Raw genomic sequence first — 13855 nt, forward strand, 5'->3', positions numbered from 1 at the left:
GACCGCGAGAGGTAGAGGGAAGAGCGGGGTACGGAGGGATGATGATCGCGGAGGTGGGTGGGGGGCACTGGGGAGGAGGAGGAGGGGGGAGCCGAGGCCTAGTAACTCCGCTCCAGCGGCCTTGTCTTCGCCGCACCGCAGGCTGCGTTAACGTTACGTGGGAGGGCGGTTGGTGGAGGGAGGAAGTCAGCGAGGTGGAGACCGCTTGTAGGGACGCGTCCAGCGGGCAGAGGCTCCTCGCACACACCGAAGCCTGAGCAGGAGGCCGCGGAACATGTAATACTGCAGAGCTGTGGTATCTAGCAGAGATGGCCGTCTGCAAGTTGCATTGTGCCTTTTTTTTTTTTTTTTTTTTTTAAAACAAGGCCGCGCTCTCCCGTTAAAATCTGAATGACATTCAAAATGCGATTGTTTTGCTGTGTTTGCTGTGATGGTTTGAGTTGTGTGAAATGTCGGCCTGGAGGGAGGGAGGGAGGGGGGAAATGTTTGTATTTTCTTTTTTAGCTGGAGCCGCTTGCTAACCTCTCGTTTCCTTTCTGTTTACGTTTTCGGGTTAGCGAGTAACGTTAGTAACACAATCGTAACGTTAGCTCGCGGGTTAGCTTCTAACGTTAGCTTGCTAAACAACAGCTGTTATTAGCGGGAAATGTTTGTTGTCAGATACTCGGCCGCGTTATATCCAACCAGCGGGTGTAAACAGCACCGCAGGAAACAGTTGCGTTAATTGAGTTAAAGCTTTGGGTTTTAGCTAGCCTCTCAGCTAATGTTTGCTAACGGTCTGTGTTTTGACTGCATCATGTTTACGTTAGCAACCCAACTAGCCAAACGGTCAACTTGCTAGTGCAGTTAATATTGATGGTGTTTACCTTTTTTTATATACCTCCATCGTTTTTTGATACATCTGTGCCATGTTCTAGTGGTTATGAGAGATATGATGATGTTACACCTGTTCTTAGACAATCCATGTGCTGCACTGGTTTTTAAAGTGATCTCCATGCAACACAGAACAGCAAGGTTGTTTACAAAGTAATACTAAAAGGCTGTTAGGAGGTTAAACATATCACTGATTGTTCCACTTTCTAATTTCCAGATTTGTTTGTGCTGCATGACCAAATATTATTGTACCCTCTAAGGGCATGCATGGTTTTGTTTATATCTGTGTGAGTGCACTGTATGGTGCAAATTCGACCCTGAAAACTTCTGCTTTTGTGTTTTCGCCTTTCTCTGCAAGGTTTCACTAACTCCTTTCTCTCTCTCTCTGTTTTCTTTTTTGTGTGTGTGTGTGTGTGCGCGCGCAGGGTTCCTCAGCTACCGTAGTGCAGTAGGCATGAAGGTGATCAGCCCTGGCTGCTCCCTGGGGTGAGATATCTGTTCCGTCCCAGAGCTGAGAAGCACCGACTGCTGGAAGAGTAAAAGACAGCGAGAGAGAAGGAGGAAGCGTGGATGCAGAAGAGAAGTCTGGATCTTGTCCACAGAAGACATATCTACTGTATTGCCCTCACCATTTTATCATTGGAACACTAATTTCAAGTCTTGGAGGCCGTGATCATCTTTCACAACTTACTTTGAGACATAGCTAGTTTGCTGGTGACAGGAAACTGACTGATCAGGTTTTATTGTCTGTGTATAGATATTTTTTGACAGGCAAAGTGGAAAAAACTTATTTTTGTCAAGATCTACTCTACCCTACCTTGTGTGCTGTGGGAGTTTACCTGCTACTGCTACTTCAGCCGCTCGCCCTGCTTCTCGCCAGGGACCTTCACCTGGCTAGGAGTGGGTGGTGGGTAGACTGCATTTTATCAGGTAGAGGATTGGCTCGGGGGGTTTATGCTATGGTCAGCTGCTCATTACCGTGCTGCTCATACTCAGCTTCTGAGGGACTCTCTGTGCGACCGCAGGACAAGGGTTAGTAAGCAGGCAGAGGGCAAAGAGGAAGAGGCGGCGGCGCTACGGCGCAGGCCAGGTGTTTCCTTGGAGTACAGTCCCTATTTATTGCGTGTGGTCATTGTGGTGAGGCCTCAGGGCCCCCACACACACTCAGACCGCAGCCATGGTGAAACTGGCCAACCCAATGTACACCCAATGGATCCTAGAGGCCATCAAGAAGGTGAAGAAGCAAAAGCAGCGACCATCAGAGGAACGCATCTGCAATGCTGTTTCCATGTCCCATGGCCTGGACCGCAAAACGGTTCTGGAGCAGTTAGAGCTTAGCGTCAAGGATGGTACCATCCTTAAGGTCACCAACAAAGGCCTCAACTCCTACAAGGACCCTGACAACCCTGGGCGTCTGGCTCTGCCCAAGCCCAAAGGGAGTGGCAGCTCTGGAGGAGGAGGCGGCGGAGGAGGAAGTGGAGGAGGCGGAGGAGGAGGAGGTGGTGGAGGCGGTGGCGGTGGCGGTGGCGGCGGCAGCGGCGGAGGCGTCGGCAGCAGCAGCAGTGGCGGTGGTAGCTCCCACTCCCATTCGACGAAGAAACCGGGACTCGACTGGAACAAGTTGATCAAGCGGGCATTGGAGGGGCTCCATGAGCCTGGTGGCTCTGGCTTAAAGAACATTGAACGCTTTCTCAAGTGCCAGGCTGATGTGGCAGCCTACCTGTCAGGCAGCGGCTCCATGGGGCCTGGCCTCTTCCACCAGCAACTGAGGGTGGCCCTAAAGAGAGCCGTGGCCCATGGGCGCGTGATCAAGCAGGGCCCTCTGTTCCAGCTCGTCAGCCGCAGCAGCTCCCTGGATGACGGGACCGGGACGGTGTCTCTAGAATCACTGCCACCTGTCCGGTTGCTGCCTCATGAGAAAGACAAGGTATCGTCTCTGCATCTACATCTTCCACAAACAAACATGTGACACTGTGTGGCTTCACCTCACGCTCACTGATGAAATACATCTGAAGAGACACCTGGTCACATTTATTATGGTCATTTGGATGTTGCTGATCACTGTTGATGCTTAAAGTTGTATTGTAAATACATCACATACGTAAAAAGCTAAATGGGTGTGAAGCACTTTGGTTTGTCAGCATCACATATGTCTGATAAGATCACTAATATCCGGTTGAAACAACAGCTGTAGTTGAGGCAATTGTGAGAAGAAATCTGATGTGCGCTTCAGTTAACTTTTTGGAGCAACAAAACAAAGTGTGAGTGCGATCTGTGAAAGTAACAGGAAACAAACACCCTGTCTCGGTCTTTTAGCTTTTCACACACTTCATTCATTCCCCTTGCACAATAGCTGCTGCACACCCAGAATTATTCAGATCAACTGGCAATACCCAAGATATTGTCTGTTTGTTCAAATTGGTCATGGCCTTCAAGGCTGTAATTTACTGCATACAGCACAGTAAGGTCTGTGTGAATGTTAGTTGTGAGTTTTCATCCATGTGGAGTAGTGGTTTACACCAGATAGCACATTGCAATTATTTATTATAAGTGGCTGAGAAGGACTGAGCAACATTTGTAAGATTTGTAAGACTGAGCATTTCTCCACAAACTACAGTGTGCATCTTTGGGTTTATGATGTTATCAATGTGTGTTGGGGAGACCAGGGGGATCAGGTCAGAATACATGTTAGGAAGACTTCAATAAACCCAGTAGGTCAGCGTTACATCACTTTGCTGGGTGGGTGGATGAGTGACAGATTCTCAGCTGTGTGTGTGCTGTGGTCCAAGCAAACAATACTAGAGCGAAGCTGGGTGGGTCGGTGTCTGGCTGGTCGGCAGGTTTTCAGCAGAGGAGGTGCAGGAAGAGGTCAGGGGAGCGAGTCATATAGCTTCCAGCCTCCTGCAGGGAGTGTGGACCAGCTGCAGGGCTGCTCCCTGTCAGGAGCCATCAGGAGATGGGAGGAAGAGAGGGAAGGGGAGGAACACAGAAGAGTGAGAGAGAGAGGTGGTGGTCTGTAGTGGTGCCAGAGGAAGAGGAGGCTTGTATGATGCAAGATACAGGCCTCTGTAACCAGAAGGAGAGAGAGAGAGAGACATAGAGGGAGAAGAAAGCGAGAGAGACAGAATGAGGGAGAGGCAGACATGCAGGCGACAGAGGAGAGAGGGAACACACCCACTTCTGTAACCTGATCAGAGAGAGCAGCCGGCTGCCGATCTCAACTTCCAAGGGCCAGGGACATGTACGCAAACAAAAACAAGCACATGAAACCAAACAACCCAATGCAAAGAGTGAAACACACAGACCTAAACACACACTGACACAAGAACACATAAGTTCTCATAAATGCTCTGCTTAAGATGCCTACAGACATGCAAATATACAATCTAACAACCAATATATAAATAACCCGACTCGAGCTGCGCGCTGCCGCCCGCCAGTGTTGTGGCCCATTGTTGGGTCATATGTCACCCAGGTTATCAGACAGTTCGTAGATCTTGAGGACGCTAAAGCGGCCCTAAACACTGTTTTGACTGGCTCCTGGCTTTATCTGGCCCCTTGTGGGTGTGTGTAACGCCCATACACACACATACACACACACACACACACACACATGCAGAGTTGGATTAGCCTAGAGAGCTGGCTGGAGTCACATGGAGTCTGCCTAACACAGTGACCTGCTTGGCTGCAGATGGCCTACGTCTTAAGACAAACAGAGATCAACGTCCTCCTCTCTGACTCAGCTGCAGATCGGCCTGCTACTCTGCCTCACAGAACCAAATAAAAAAAAAACAAGCAAAGTATTTTATACCTCCAGTGTTTCTACATAGGTGAATTACTTTTTTTATGTGACTCCATATTGTACCAGTAAGCTCCAAAAACTCTGTAAATTGAAACTGAACATTGGCAGAAAGTGAATTTAAGAACAAGGAATTTTTCTAAATGTTCGGTGAAAGATTATCTGCTTAAACGTGTGGACATGAAGAGGGAGGTTTTGTTATTTGTGCTTGTGCGTCTCGTGCAAGGAGAAGCTGCAGCAGAAATGAGGAATTTGACATTTGTGTCTGGCATTCACCCAAACCTGTTTACTCTTCTCCTATGCCTCTTCTTGTGATGTAGACTTCATACGTCTCTCCAGAGGATGCTACCTTATTGCTGCTTAATCACGTGTGTTTTGCGAACGACATCTTGATGGATATGTTGTCCAGTACCGAGTGGCGTATATGTGTCAAAGAGATAGTAACTGTGCACGACAAAGAGGGGTGTTGTGTGCTCACTCTTCCACTGACGCATCATTGCCATATTGCCCTGCATGATTGCTAACAGTTATGATTTCCCAAGGAAAGGGAGGGGGGTGGTGAAGGTGGTTTGGGGGTGGGAGAGAAATCAAAACAAATGGCTAAGCACTGGCTTTGACCCCATTTGTGGGGAGATTTGTGTACTCAACATGCTGGTGTTTGTGTCGGAGTGCTCCATTCAAACGGGATCCCATACCCTATTTCTGTCTCCCCCGTCTCACCCTAATAGGGTGCCATTGCCAGGTCATGAAGGGGGAGGTGAATGGGGGAGTGAAGTCAACCAGGGGTCATGGATATATAGATGGCAAACCTCATTGCCTCCCTGAGCGCCCGTTAGCAGTATGAGGCTCCGGCTATTAGGTGGGATGAGCTTGACGCTGAGCCTTTGTGTGTGTGTGTGTGTGTGTGTGTGTGTTTATGTGAGATGTTCATCCCGTCATAATAGGCAAGAGCAATCTCCCTGCCCCGCGATTGCCCTCTCCTCAACAGCTGGAGCGGGGTGAAGCAGAGTTCTTGACGTCGATGTGCAGTGTCACAGTGAGGACGTGTGAAAAAAAGTGACCCGTGAACAACACACACACACACACAGTCACACTTCTGCTCGTGCACGGTGCTGTGGTTGTGGTGATTTCCCTCCAAAAACTGACCCCGTAACAGGCGAGCGTACTGCAGCTAATGGCTCCTTTGCTGGTCGTGGTTGCAGAGCTGCTACATTAGGCAACTCTTATTATGAACCATAATGGATATATTTATCCACCGTAATTCCTTCCACTTTGCCGGTATTGGATCGACCCCCCGCCCGTCTGTCTCTAACACCACACACACTCTGCTTGTGATTTCTCAAGGTGAAGACATCGTGTATCATCGCTCGAAGGACCACGAATACAAACGACCGTCAGACATCGATTATATGCAACCTGCTTCTTCATCTTTCTTACTTCCCTTCCCATCCCCCCCCCCCCGCTGCTGCTACATCACGTTCGCTGGATGCATAGAAACATTCTCAGGTGTACCGCTACACCACAGGGATGCTGGGGAAGTTGGGTGCCATGAAAGGGTCTCCCATGACTATATTGTCAAACGTTTCTTGAATTTCAGATTTCGGACTGGTCCAGAGATTCTGTATTTCTGCCTCCATTTCCTTGGCAGGCATCTGTTGTTTCCATTTTGCCCGAAGCCTGGCCTCAGTCGATCCGTTATTGGTGCCTGTAGTTTAAAAAGGTTTGTTCCGCTCTCTGTTGGCAACCTCGCTGCTACCACACACCCAGTTCTTGTTTGACATTCAGCAGAGAAGTGGAAAGACTGCTGCATTAAGTAGACATTAAAAGAGTCAGTTCACACAAGTCATAATAAACATATTTTCTTTCCTTACCTTCTAGTGGGGTCTTGCCATTTTTGTTGTGTGTGACTATTGCCTCGCAGGGTTCAGCTGCCACCTCAAGTACAATCGTGGGGGAACAGAATTTCATTTGTGGTGCTCAAAGTAGTGAAAAATTACATTTGAAAAGTCGAGTCGAGTGTTGCAGAAACGGTGTCCCAGAGTTACTCGAGATAATCCACAGACCACAGTGTCAGCAGGACTATGTCTTTTGAAAATAATTAAGATTTAAAAACACTGTCCTGTAGTGTTTATACAGTGCCAGTGTTTCACGTGTGTGTGTTGCCTTAGCATCGGCCATCATTTGTCTTCTCGGTGAAGGTGTTCCAGTTCGACCCTACAGGCTGCAGAAGAACAACCTGGAACGGACGCTGCTAGCCACCAGTCTATAGAAACAGCATTAGGACTAGTGTCAGAGCCCAGAGGGAGCGTTTACCTTCAGCTCAGCAGAGACTGTGATGTGAATGGCATTTGGCACTGGGGAAAGTGTGAGCCCTTGCGTATGGCTAACCTCACCACCCCACAAATAGAGCCAATGTGTTGAGCAGCTGTGGAAGTGACGGCTGGAGCGCAGCCAGCCTCGCTCCGTTTGATGCAGCGATTTAGCTTCGTGCTCCCTGGCTAACCTCGATTTTAATGGAGGGTGATGCTTCGGGGAGGGGAGGGGAAGGGGGGCACGCCGGCCACAACACAAGGTCTTCCTCCGGCTGTTGTAGATGTCACATGGAAATGCAGACCGGTTAATTTAAAGTAATTTCCCACGTTTTCCAATGACGAACGTCCATTCGTGTGTGTGTGTGTGTGTGTGTGTGCTCTTTTGCAAAAATAAGGACATATCAAGGTTAGGGCTGGGCGATATGGCCAAAAATGTTGTCATGATAAAAATCATTCAACAAAGTAAACGTCAAATCATTACTACTTTCAAGTTTAAAGGCTGATTTTTGCACCTGAGTGAAAGTTGAAGAAACCAGATGGTTAATTCTGGTTTAATCTGAGGTAGAACATTAAAAACTGAGATGATAAAATCTTTTTTTTCCTCAACAAAATAAATATCTTAATAGAAAAAGTATGTCCCTGTTTGTTTGTGATTCAAATGAATTAAATCAAACATTTATTGAACATTTGTTATATTGTTATTTAAGAAAATTATATTGCGATAATTATCATTATTGGTTTATTGCCCAACCCTAATCAAGGTGCGTCTCTCATGACTTCACACCTGTGCGACTGATGGTGGCAAGTTACAAAACACAGAATCTCAGTTTAATAGAAAGAGGAGTCTTCAGGATTTGTAAATAACCCTGGTGTACCGTAATACCTTGATATACCCCCAACCCTGGTGTGTTTGTGTGTTGTCCTGTAACAGTGATCAATGAGTTTGTGTTGGAGGTGGGGGCGGCTATAAGGAGGGGGGGGGGGGGGGGGGGGGGGGGGGGGGGGGGGGGGGGGGGGGGGGGGGGGGGTCCTGAGATTGTGTTCCCATGTTAATGAGATCCTTGACTTGAGACGAGACAAGGACAACAGCACTGCTTTTCCCTTTTTCTCTCCAGCTGCCTTTTATCCTTCCTCCCCTCCTCTTCCTCCTCCATATCTCCTTCTCCTTTCGCCCTTCTTCCATTGTTCTCTCCTTCCTGTCTCACTCCCCTGTCCTCTGTCTTTGGATAACAGAAGAATGGTTTTAAAGGAGGGCCGCCAAACAAGTTTCCATAACCTATTATCTCCCCGTACAAGGCCTCAGACAGTGCTACATGTCACCTCGAGTATTGAATCCGACCATTTGAAGAGGAATTGAAGAAGTAGGCTAACACTTAAGCACACGGGTACAGAATATGGAGTGTGTTTGACATGGGGTGGGTGTGTCAGCTGGCTCACACCAGGCTGCCTTTACCTGTCCGTTACCTTTTTGAATGTGGGAGTGTATTTGCAGAAGAGCCTGTAACTAGCAGGACATGTTTACATGGCATTTCGAGTCTTCCCAGTTGATGCAGCTAGTTGCTAACAAGGCGTGTCTTTTTTTGGCTCAGGACAAACGTTTTGTTCCCGAATCCTCCTTAACGTTGGAGGGAAGGGGACTAAGAAGAGCACATGCCGAAGCATGAACACACAGGCTAAAAATAGACACACACATCTAAAGTCAAATGTCGACCATGACACTTAAATCAAACAGCCTTGTCGATGTGAGAAATTTCTAGAGCAACGCTGTGGCGTAAGAGCGGTGCTGGCAGCCAGCTGAGGTAGAAAAGGCTGAAGCAGGGAGGGGGGGGGAAAAAGCAGCTCTCAGGAGGAATTTGAGGATTGTGTTTCTCTGTTCCAATATCCCTGTCGTGGAGGGAGGATTAGCTTTTCATTTTTTAGTATCTGTTGGGGATTAATTTACAGTGGCAGCCAGCAACTGAAGCCTCACTGTAACACGCGTCTTTATACAAGGTGTGTGTTGGCTCGTGTTTGCCCGAGCGCTCACAGGGCGAGTAGGAGCAGTTGACCTCCTCCAGCGGGGAAAGGGTTAAGCGTCAGGAATGATTGAGGTGTTGGTCGCACGCAGGCTGCTGCAGATTTTCTCTCTTTCTTTACACTTTCCATTACCTCCGCTCTCTTGCCCTCTGGATTCTTATTTCTGTCCTCGCTCTGTTTTTTTTTTTTTTCTTCTTCTTCTTCGTGCTGCTGACTTCCGTTTTTCTCTTCACTGACTTTGCTGTGTTTTATTTTGCAGACCCGATGTAGTTATTTTCCTCATGCATTCAGATCATGCAGAGTTTAGTAATGATTTGTTTTGGAAGCTTACAGTATAATCCAATACATAATTATCATTTCATATAATTTTACTTGTGAGGATGTAAAATGGAGCCAGGTTAATACATTTATCTTCCTCTTTGTACCCTGCATGTCTCTGCCTCTCTCTTCACTGCTCATTCTTCACCACCCTCCTCTCTCTGTTTACCTCTTTCTTCCCTCACTGCCTCACTCCATACCTTTTGTTTCTCTTTCTCTTTCTGTCCCTGTGCGGTGAGGTGGGAGGATAGAGGGGGTAGTGGGGGAGTCGGAAGGAAATGAACCCAATAAATCAAGCTCTTGTCCCTGTCTCCTCCCTGCCAGGACCTGCTGCCTACCCAGCTCTCTGCAGCTATGTGCATGTTTACACTGTTAACACCATCTGCAGTGAATGCCATGTTGTTGTTTTTACCCTTTTTAAATAAATGATCGGATTGTCCTCTGTGGGTTGAAGTGCATGTTGTGACCTTAGGCGTTTACCTCCATACAAAGTTTTTTTCATGATTTTCCAACAACAGATTAGTATCGCAGCCACCACGTGTTTGCCCGAGAATAAACTCTTGCGTCTACCCGGTAAATTCACAGCGAGTAGTGATGGGAGTTATTATGTAAGTGCCAGTAGGGTTGGGTATCGAGAACCGGTTCCATGTTGGAACCTTGACAGAATTTCTAAGAACCGTGGATTTGTTAAGACACGTGCGTTTGGATTCTGCTTATCAGTTCCTAACTTTTTGCATATTTCAGCGATGCTCCTGATTGAACTGCAGTGAGGATTTTACAGTCCACAAAAAGTGTCTTTTATCTTCCAGGACCTGCTACCACGACATAACCTCACATCATTTGTTACGCAGTACGTCAACAAAGCGTGCAAGTCCTTCTGTTTCTATTCCTGGATCATGGCGGACGGCAGCAAACGCTCCAGAGTTTGGCTTTGCTCCACTAAAAAAAAAGAGAACGACACAGCAAAACCTTTAAGGAGGTTTGGTGCGAGGGAGGAAGCAGCAGCTCCGACATGACGAAGCATTTACTTTCACGCCGTGAATCTGAGGGAACGCGCCGTGTTCAATATGCTGCGCTCTCCCCAGATACAGCTAACTCTAACAGTAGCAACGTCTCGGGTACAAAACACAAGTGAGCTGACGTTCACCTTTCATACTGAAGGGAAACGAAGGAAGTCTACAAATCCCCAGAGACGCCCCTCTGGTACAGAGACTCCTTTCACTTTAGCCATGAAGGGGAAGATGAGCAGGGAGGAAGAGGATGAAGGTCACCGAGCGCTGACGAGATCTGTGGTGAAGGGATCGGAAGTTTCGAAAAGTAGAATCGGAATCAATAAAATCGAAACGATACCCAACCTTTTAGTCTGAGGACATGTTCAGCTCTTAAAAATAAACTTATTTTTATATTAGTGCTTTGCTGTTTCTGTTTCAGGCTAACATCCCCTTAAAAGCAGTGCTGCCAGCTGAGTGTTGTAGGACAATGGATCGCTTGTGTTACTGACCAGTGTTTAGGCTTCCACAAACTACAGCCTCATACATGAGTTGGATTAATTGAATTTTACAATGAAGATGCTTCTTTATGAGGCGTTTTTAACTATATATTGTTTCAAAGTATTAAAAGATTTGGCTTGATCTGCCTCAGGCCTTTTTTCTGATTTATTGTGTTGTGTGGATAATTAGTGGGATAAATAAGTGTCCCTGATTCTAATGAACAGAAAAACAGTAAGTCAGAGTGGAAAAACAAATCCAAAGTAAGCATAAATATAAAACGCAAAGACTGCTTTTAGTTTTTATCCCCTTGAAGTCAGTTTTAAGCTGAGAGAGCTGTGAAAGTGCTCAAGTTTTAGGAGGACTGGGAGAAATACTGAAGTCCTGAGATGGGTTGAAGTCTTGATTCTGGCTCGTCAGCTCCAGGACGTTGTTCTCAGGCTTTGGTTTTGGTCAGGCCTTGAGCCCTGTATTGGTTGAACCTTCCAGATGCACACCTCGATTACACATGATCTTCATTCAACCCAGTATGTGATGTCTGAAAACAGCCGGCTGCACCAGGGAGAACATAAGCACCTGGTTATCTTAGCTGTTTTATTTGTTTGTTTTTTCTTTTTTTTTTTTTTTTTGCGTTGTAAAATCTTTGCTTGCATCAATTTAAAGAGATTTGGTTTTGCTCGATGAGTTTTACAGGCACTTAAAATCACTAATATATCATTTAAAAACACAATCCAAGCTGTCCTGGCATTCAATGCTACCAAAATTAAGTACATTTGTGTGAGTTGTAAACATCACAGCCAAAGTATAAATCATTTTATGGTTAAATTGTGACCGTAAAACAAATTTGACATACTTATATGTGTTGGGTTCTGCTCAGCACAAACAGAATGTGTTGCTGAAACTGACTAGTTGTGTACTGTGAGGTAGCAGTAAGCCAACCCCTTCCCCTCAGGGCTTCTAGGCTCCAGAAACTTTCAAGGAGAGTCACCTCCCTCCTGCCCCCCCTGCTCCTGTTTGTGCCTGTGTGAAATGCACCTGCAGCGCTTCAGGGATGTGATTTCACAGCTTTATTGGACACACAATTCCCATTTGATATCTAACAACATGTAAAGTGTGAGCCTGCCTTTTGTTTTCCTGGACCTGGCTTAGGTAGCTGCTTGAGTGCACATCAAATAGGATGTTTTGGGTCTGCGTACACACCTGCTCACAGGGATTTGTGTTTTCGGGGACACACTAAAAGATTTATGCAGCCCCAGAACTGGATGTCTGATGGCATGTTTCAAAGTGGGGCACTGTGCACTGGCATTAAACTCCTCAGCCGGTACAATCAGAGGGGCTGAGTTACAGCTCTTTGATCAAACCACACAGGAATCAGCAGAGACACTGACACACGATGTCACATATATTATACAGACTCAGTGTGGCTCTCGTGCTCTTCATTATCCTAAACTCTCTGTTCACACATGCTTTACAGTGTCATTGTCTGCTCCTGGCTTGTTAATAGAAACAGCAGCAGTCATCCCCCGTGGCAGGTCACACACGGCCACTTTGTTGTTTTCATTTGTACAATTAAGCTGTTAAGTTGACTGACAGTCTCAACCGTCTCTCCTGTGTCCCCCCCCCCCGTGCTGTCCCTCTGCCAGCCGGTGGCGGAGCCCATCCCTATCTGCAGCTTCTGCCTGGGGACCAAGGAGCAGAATCGCGATAAGAGGCCGGAGGAGCTCATCTCCTGCGCAGACTGTGGCAACAGTGGTAAGTGTTGCTCTGTGACTCGGTAGACGCGACCACAGAGCAAGAGTATTGATGTGATTGGTTTAAATGAAATGCAGTTATCATGTAGTGTCATCATGTAATGCTAAACACACATCCTGAAGCTGTAAAAAAAAAAAACATTTAAGGAAGCTGAACACACTTCAAATGTCTCTCAAACTGAACTAGAACTAAATCTAGATTTTGATTACTTACTCTTCAACTGCTGTCAGTGGTCACATGTCAACTTTAATTAAACCTGCCTTCATCTCTTACTCTTCAAAATGACAGTTGAACTGCTTTCATTTGTTATTAACTGTGAGTTCAACAGATAATGGCACTTACTCTTAACTTTGACTTCATTTACGGCTCACACTCAAACTACTAATTCCACTGCTGTGAGCACACGCAGATTTTCTTTTTTCTAGTTCCTCCTAGAATTAATACTTTGCAGTGGTTTTGTTGTAGTGGTTATTTTTCTTTTGTCTCTTACCCCCCCTCAGTAGTAGGGATACACCGAATGTTCGGCCACCAAAATTAATCGGCCGAAAAAGCCTAAAAAGTCAAAAGACCCAATAAATTTTACAGAACAGTTACGTTGACATGTCGGCAGTGTGGAAGCATTTTAAAGTGTCCGAGAAAGACGCAAAAATCGCCGTTTGCAGACACTGGTGTGCTGAATTGTCTCCTAGCACATCCACTCAATCTGTGGATGACATTTTAGAAAAGGCAACAAACGGTCTGACCCGCTTTAAGTGTTTCTGAGTGTTTCTCCTAAATTTGGAGTGCACACGTATTCCAGCCTTTATGGTAACTGAAACAGACCAGAGCGAGCTGCCAGGCAGGTTAGCGACTTTATCCTGTCAGTTTCTCTCTTTACAAAGACAAGTGTTGCAGGATGAGAGTCCCACCTGAAGAGAGGCTGTGAAGTCTTCATGTTACACAATACGAGAACCACATACAACATTATTTATAAGACTTGATGAATTTAGCGCGAGGAGGAAACACATGTGACAACGTCCGGTTTTCAAAATAAGGCGTCTATACAGGATGGAAATAAGATTAATTGGATTATATTCACAGAAAGTATAAAACATATTACATGTGTCCATTAAAAGTAAACAGACTCATCTAATTTACTTTGCCGGACCCTCTCGGACCTCAGACCCCCCCACCATAGTCTCTCCAAATCCTGAGGGAAACACTGAGTAAAAAGAAAATTTTTACTATTTAATTTATGCAATGGTAAAAAATAAGTCAAAATAAATGTTGTTCGGAATTGGGAAATGTTTTTCATTAGC

General features: G+C 46.2%; 1 protein-coding gene across 3 annotated transcripts in view; it reads left to right on the forward strand.

Moving 5' to 3' along the window:
• kat6a (K(lysine) acetyltransferase 6A) overlaps window positions 1–13855 on the forward strand; it is a 32818-nt gene that overhangs the window by 458 nt on the left and 18505 nt on the right. For 2 of the 3 annotated variants that reach the window (XM_046034283.1, XM_046034281.1), the window contains exons 2-3: window positions 1299–2800; window positions 12449–12557. In XM_046034283.1, coding sequence (XP_045890239.1) covers window positions 2051–2800; window positions 12449–12557 — 859 coding nt within the window. In that variant the 5' untranslated portion in view covers window positions 1299–2050. Of the gene's footprint in view, window positions 1–120; window positions 277–1298; window positions 2801–12448; window positions 12558–13855 lie in introns of those variants that run through there. The other variant, XM_046034282.1, reaches the window with a different exon arrangement.

Source organism: Micropterus dolomieu, linkage group LG21 (genome assembly GCF_021292245.1).
Source record: "Micropterus dolomieu isolate WLL.071019.BEF.003 ecotype Adirondacks linkage group LG21, ASM2129224v1, whole genome shotgun sequence".
NCBI lineage: Eukaryota > Metazoa > Chordata > Actinopteri > Centrarchiformes > Centrarchidae > Micropterus > Micropterus dolomieu.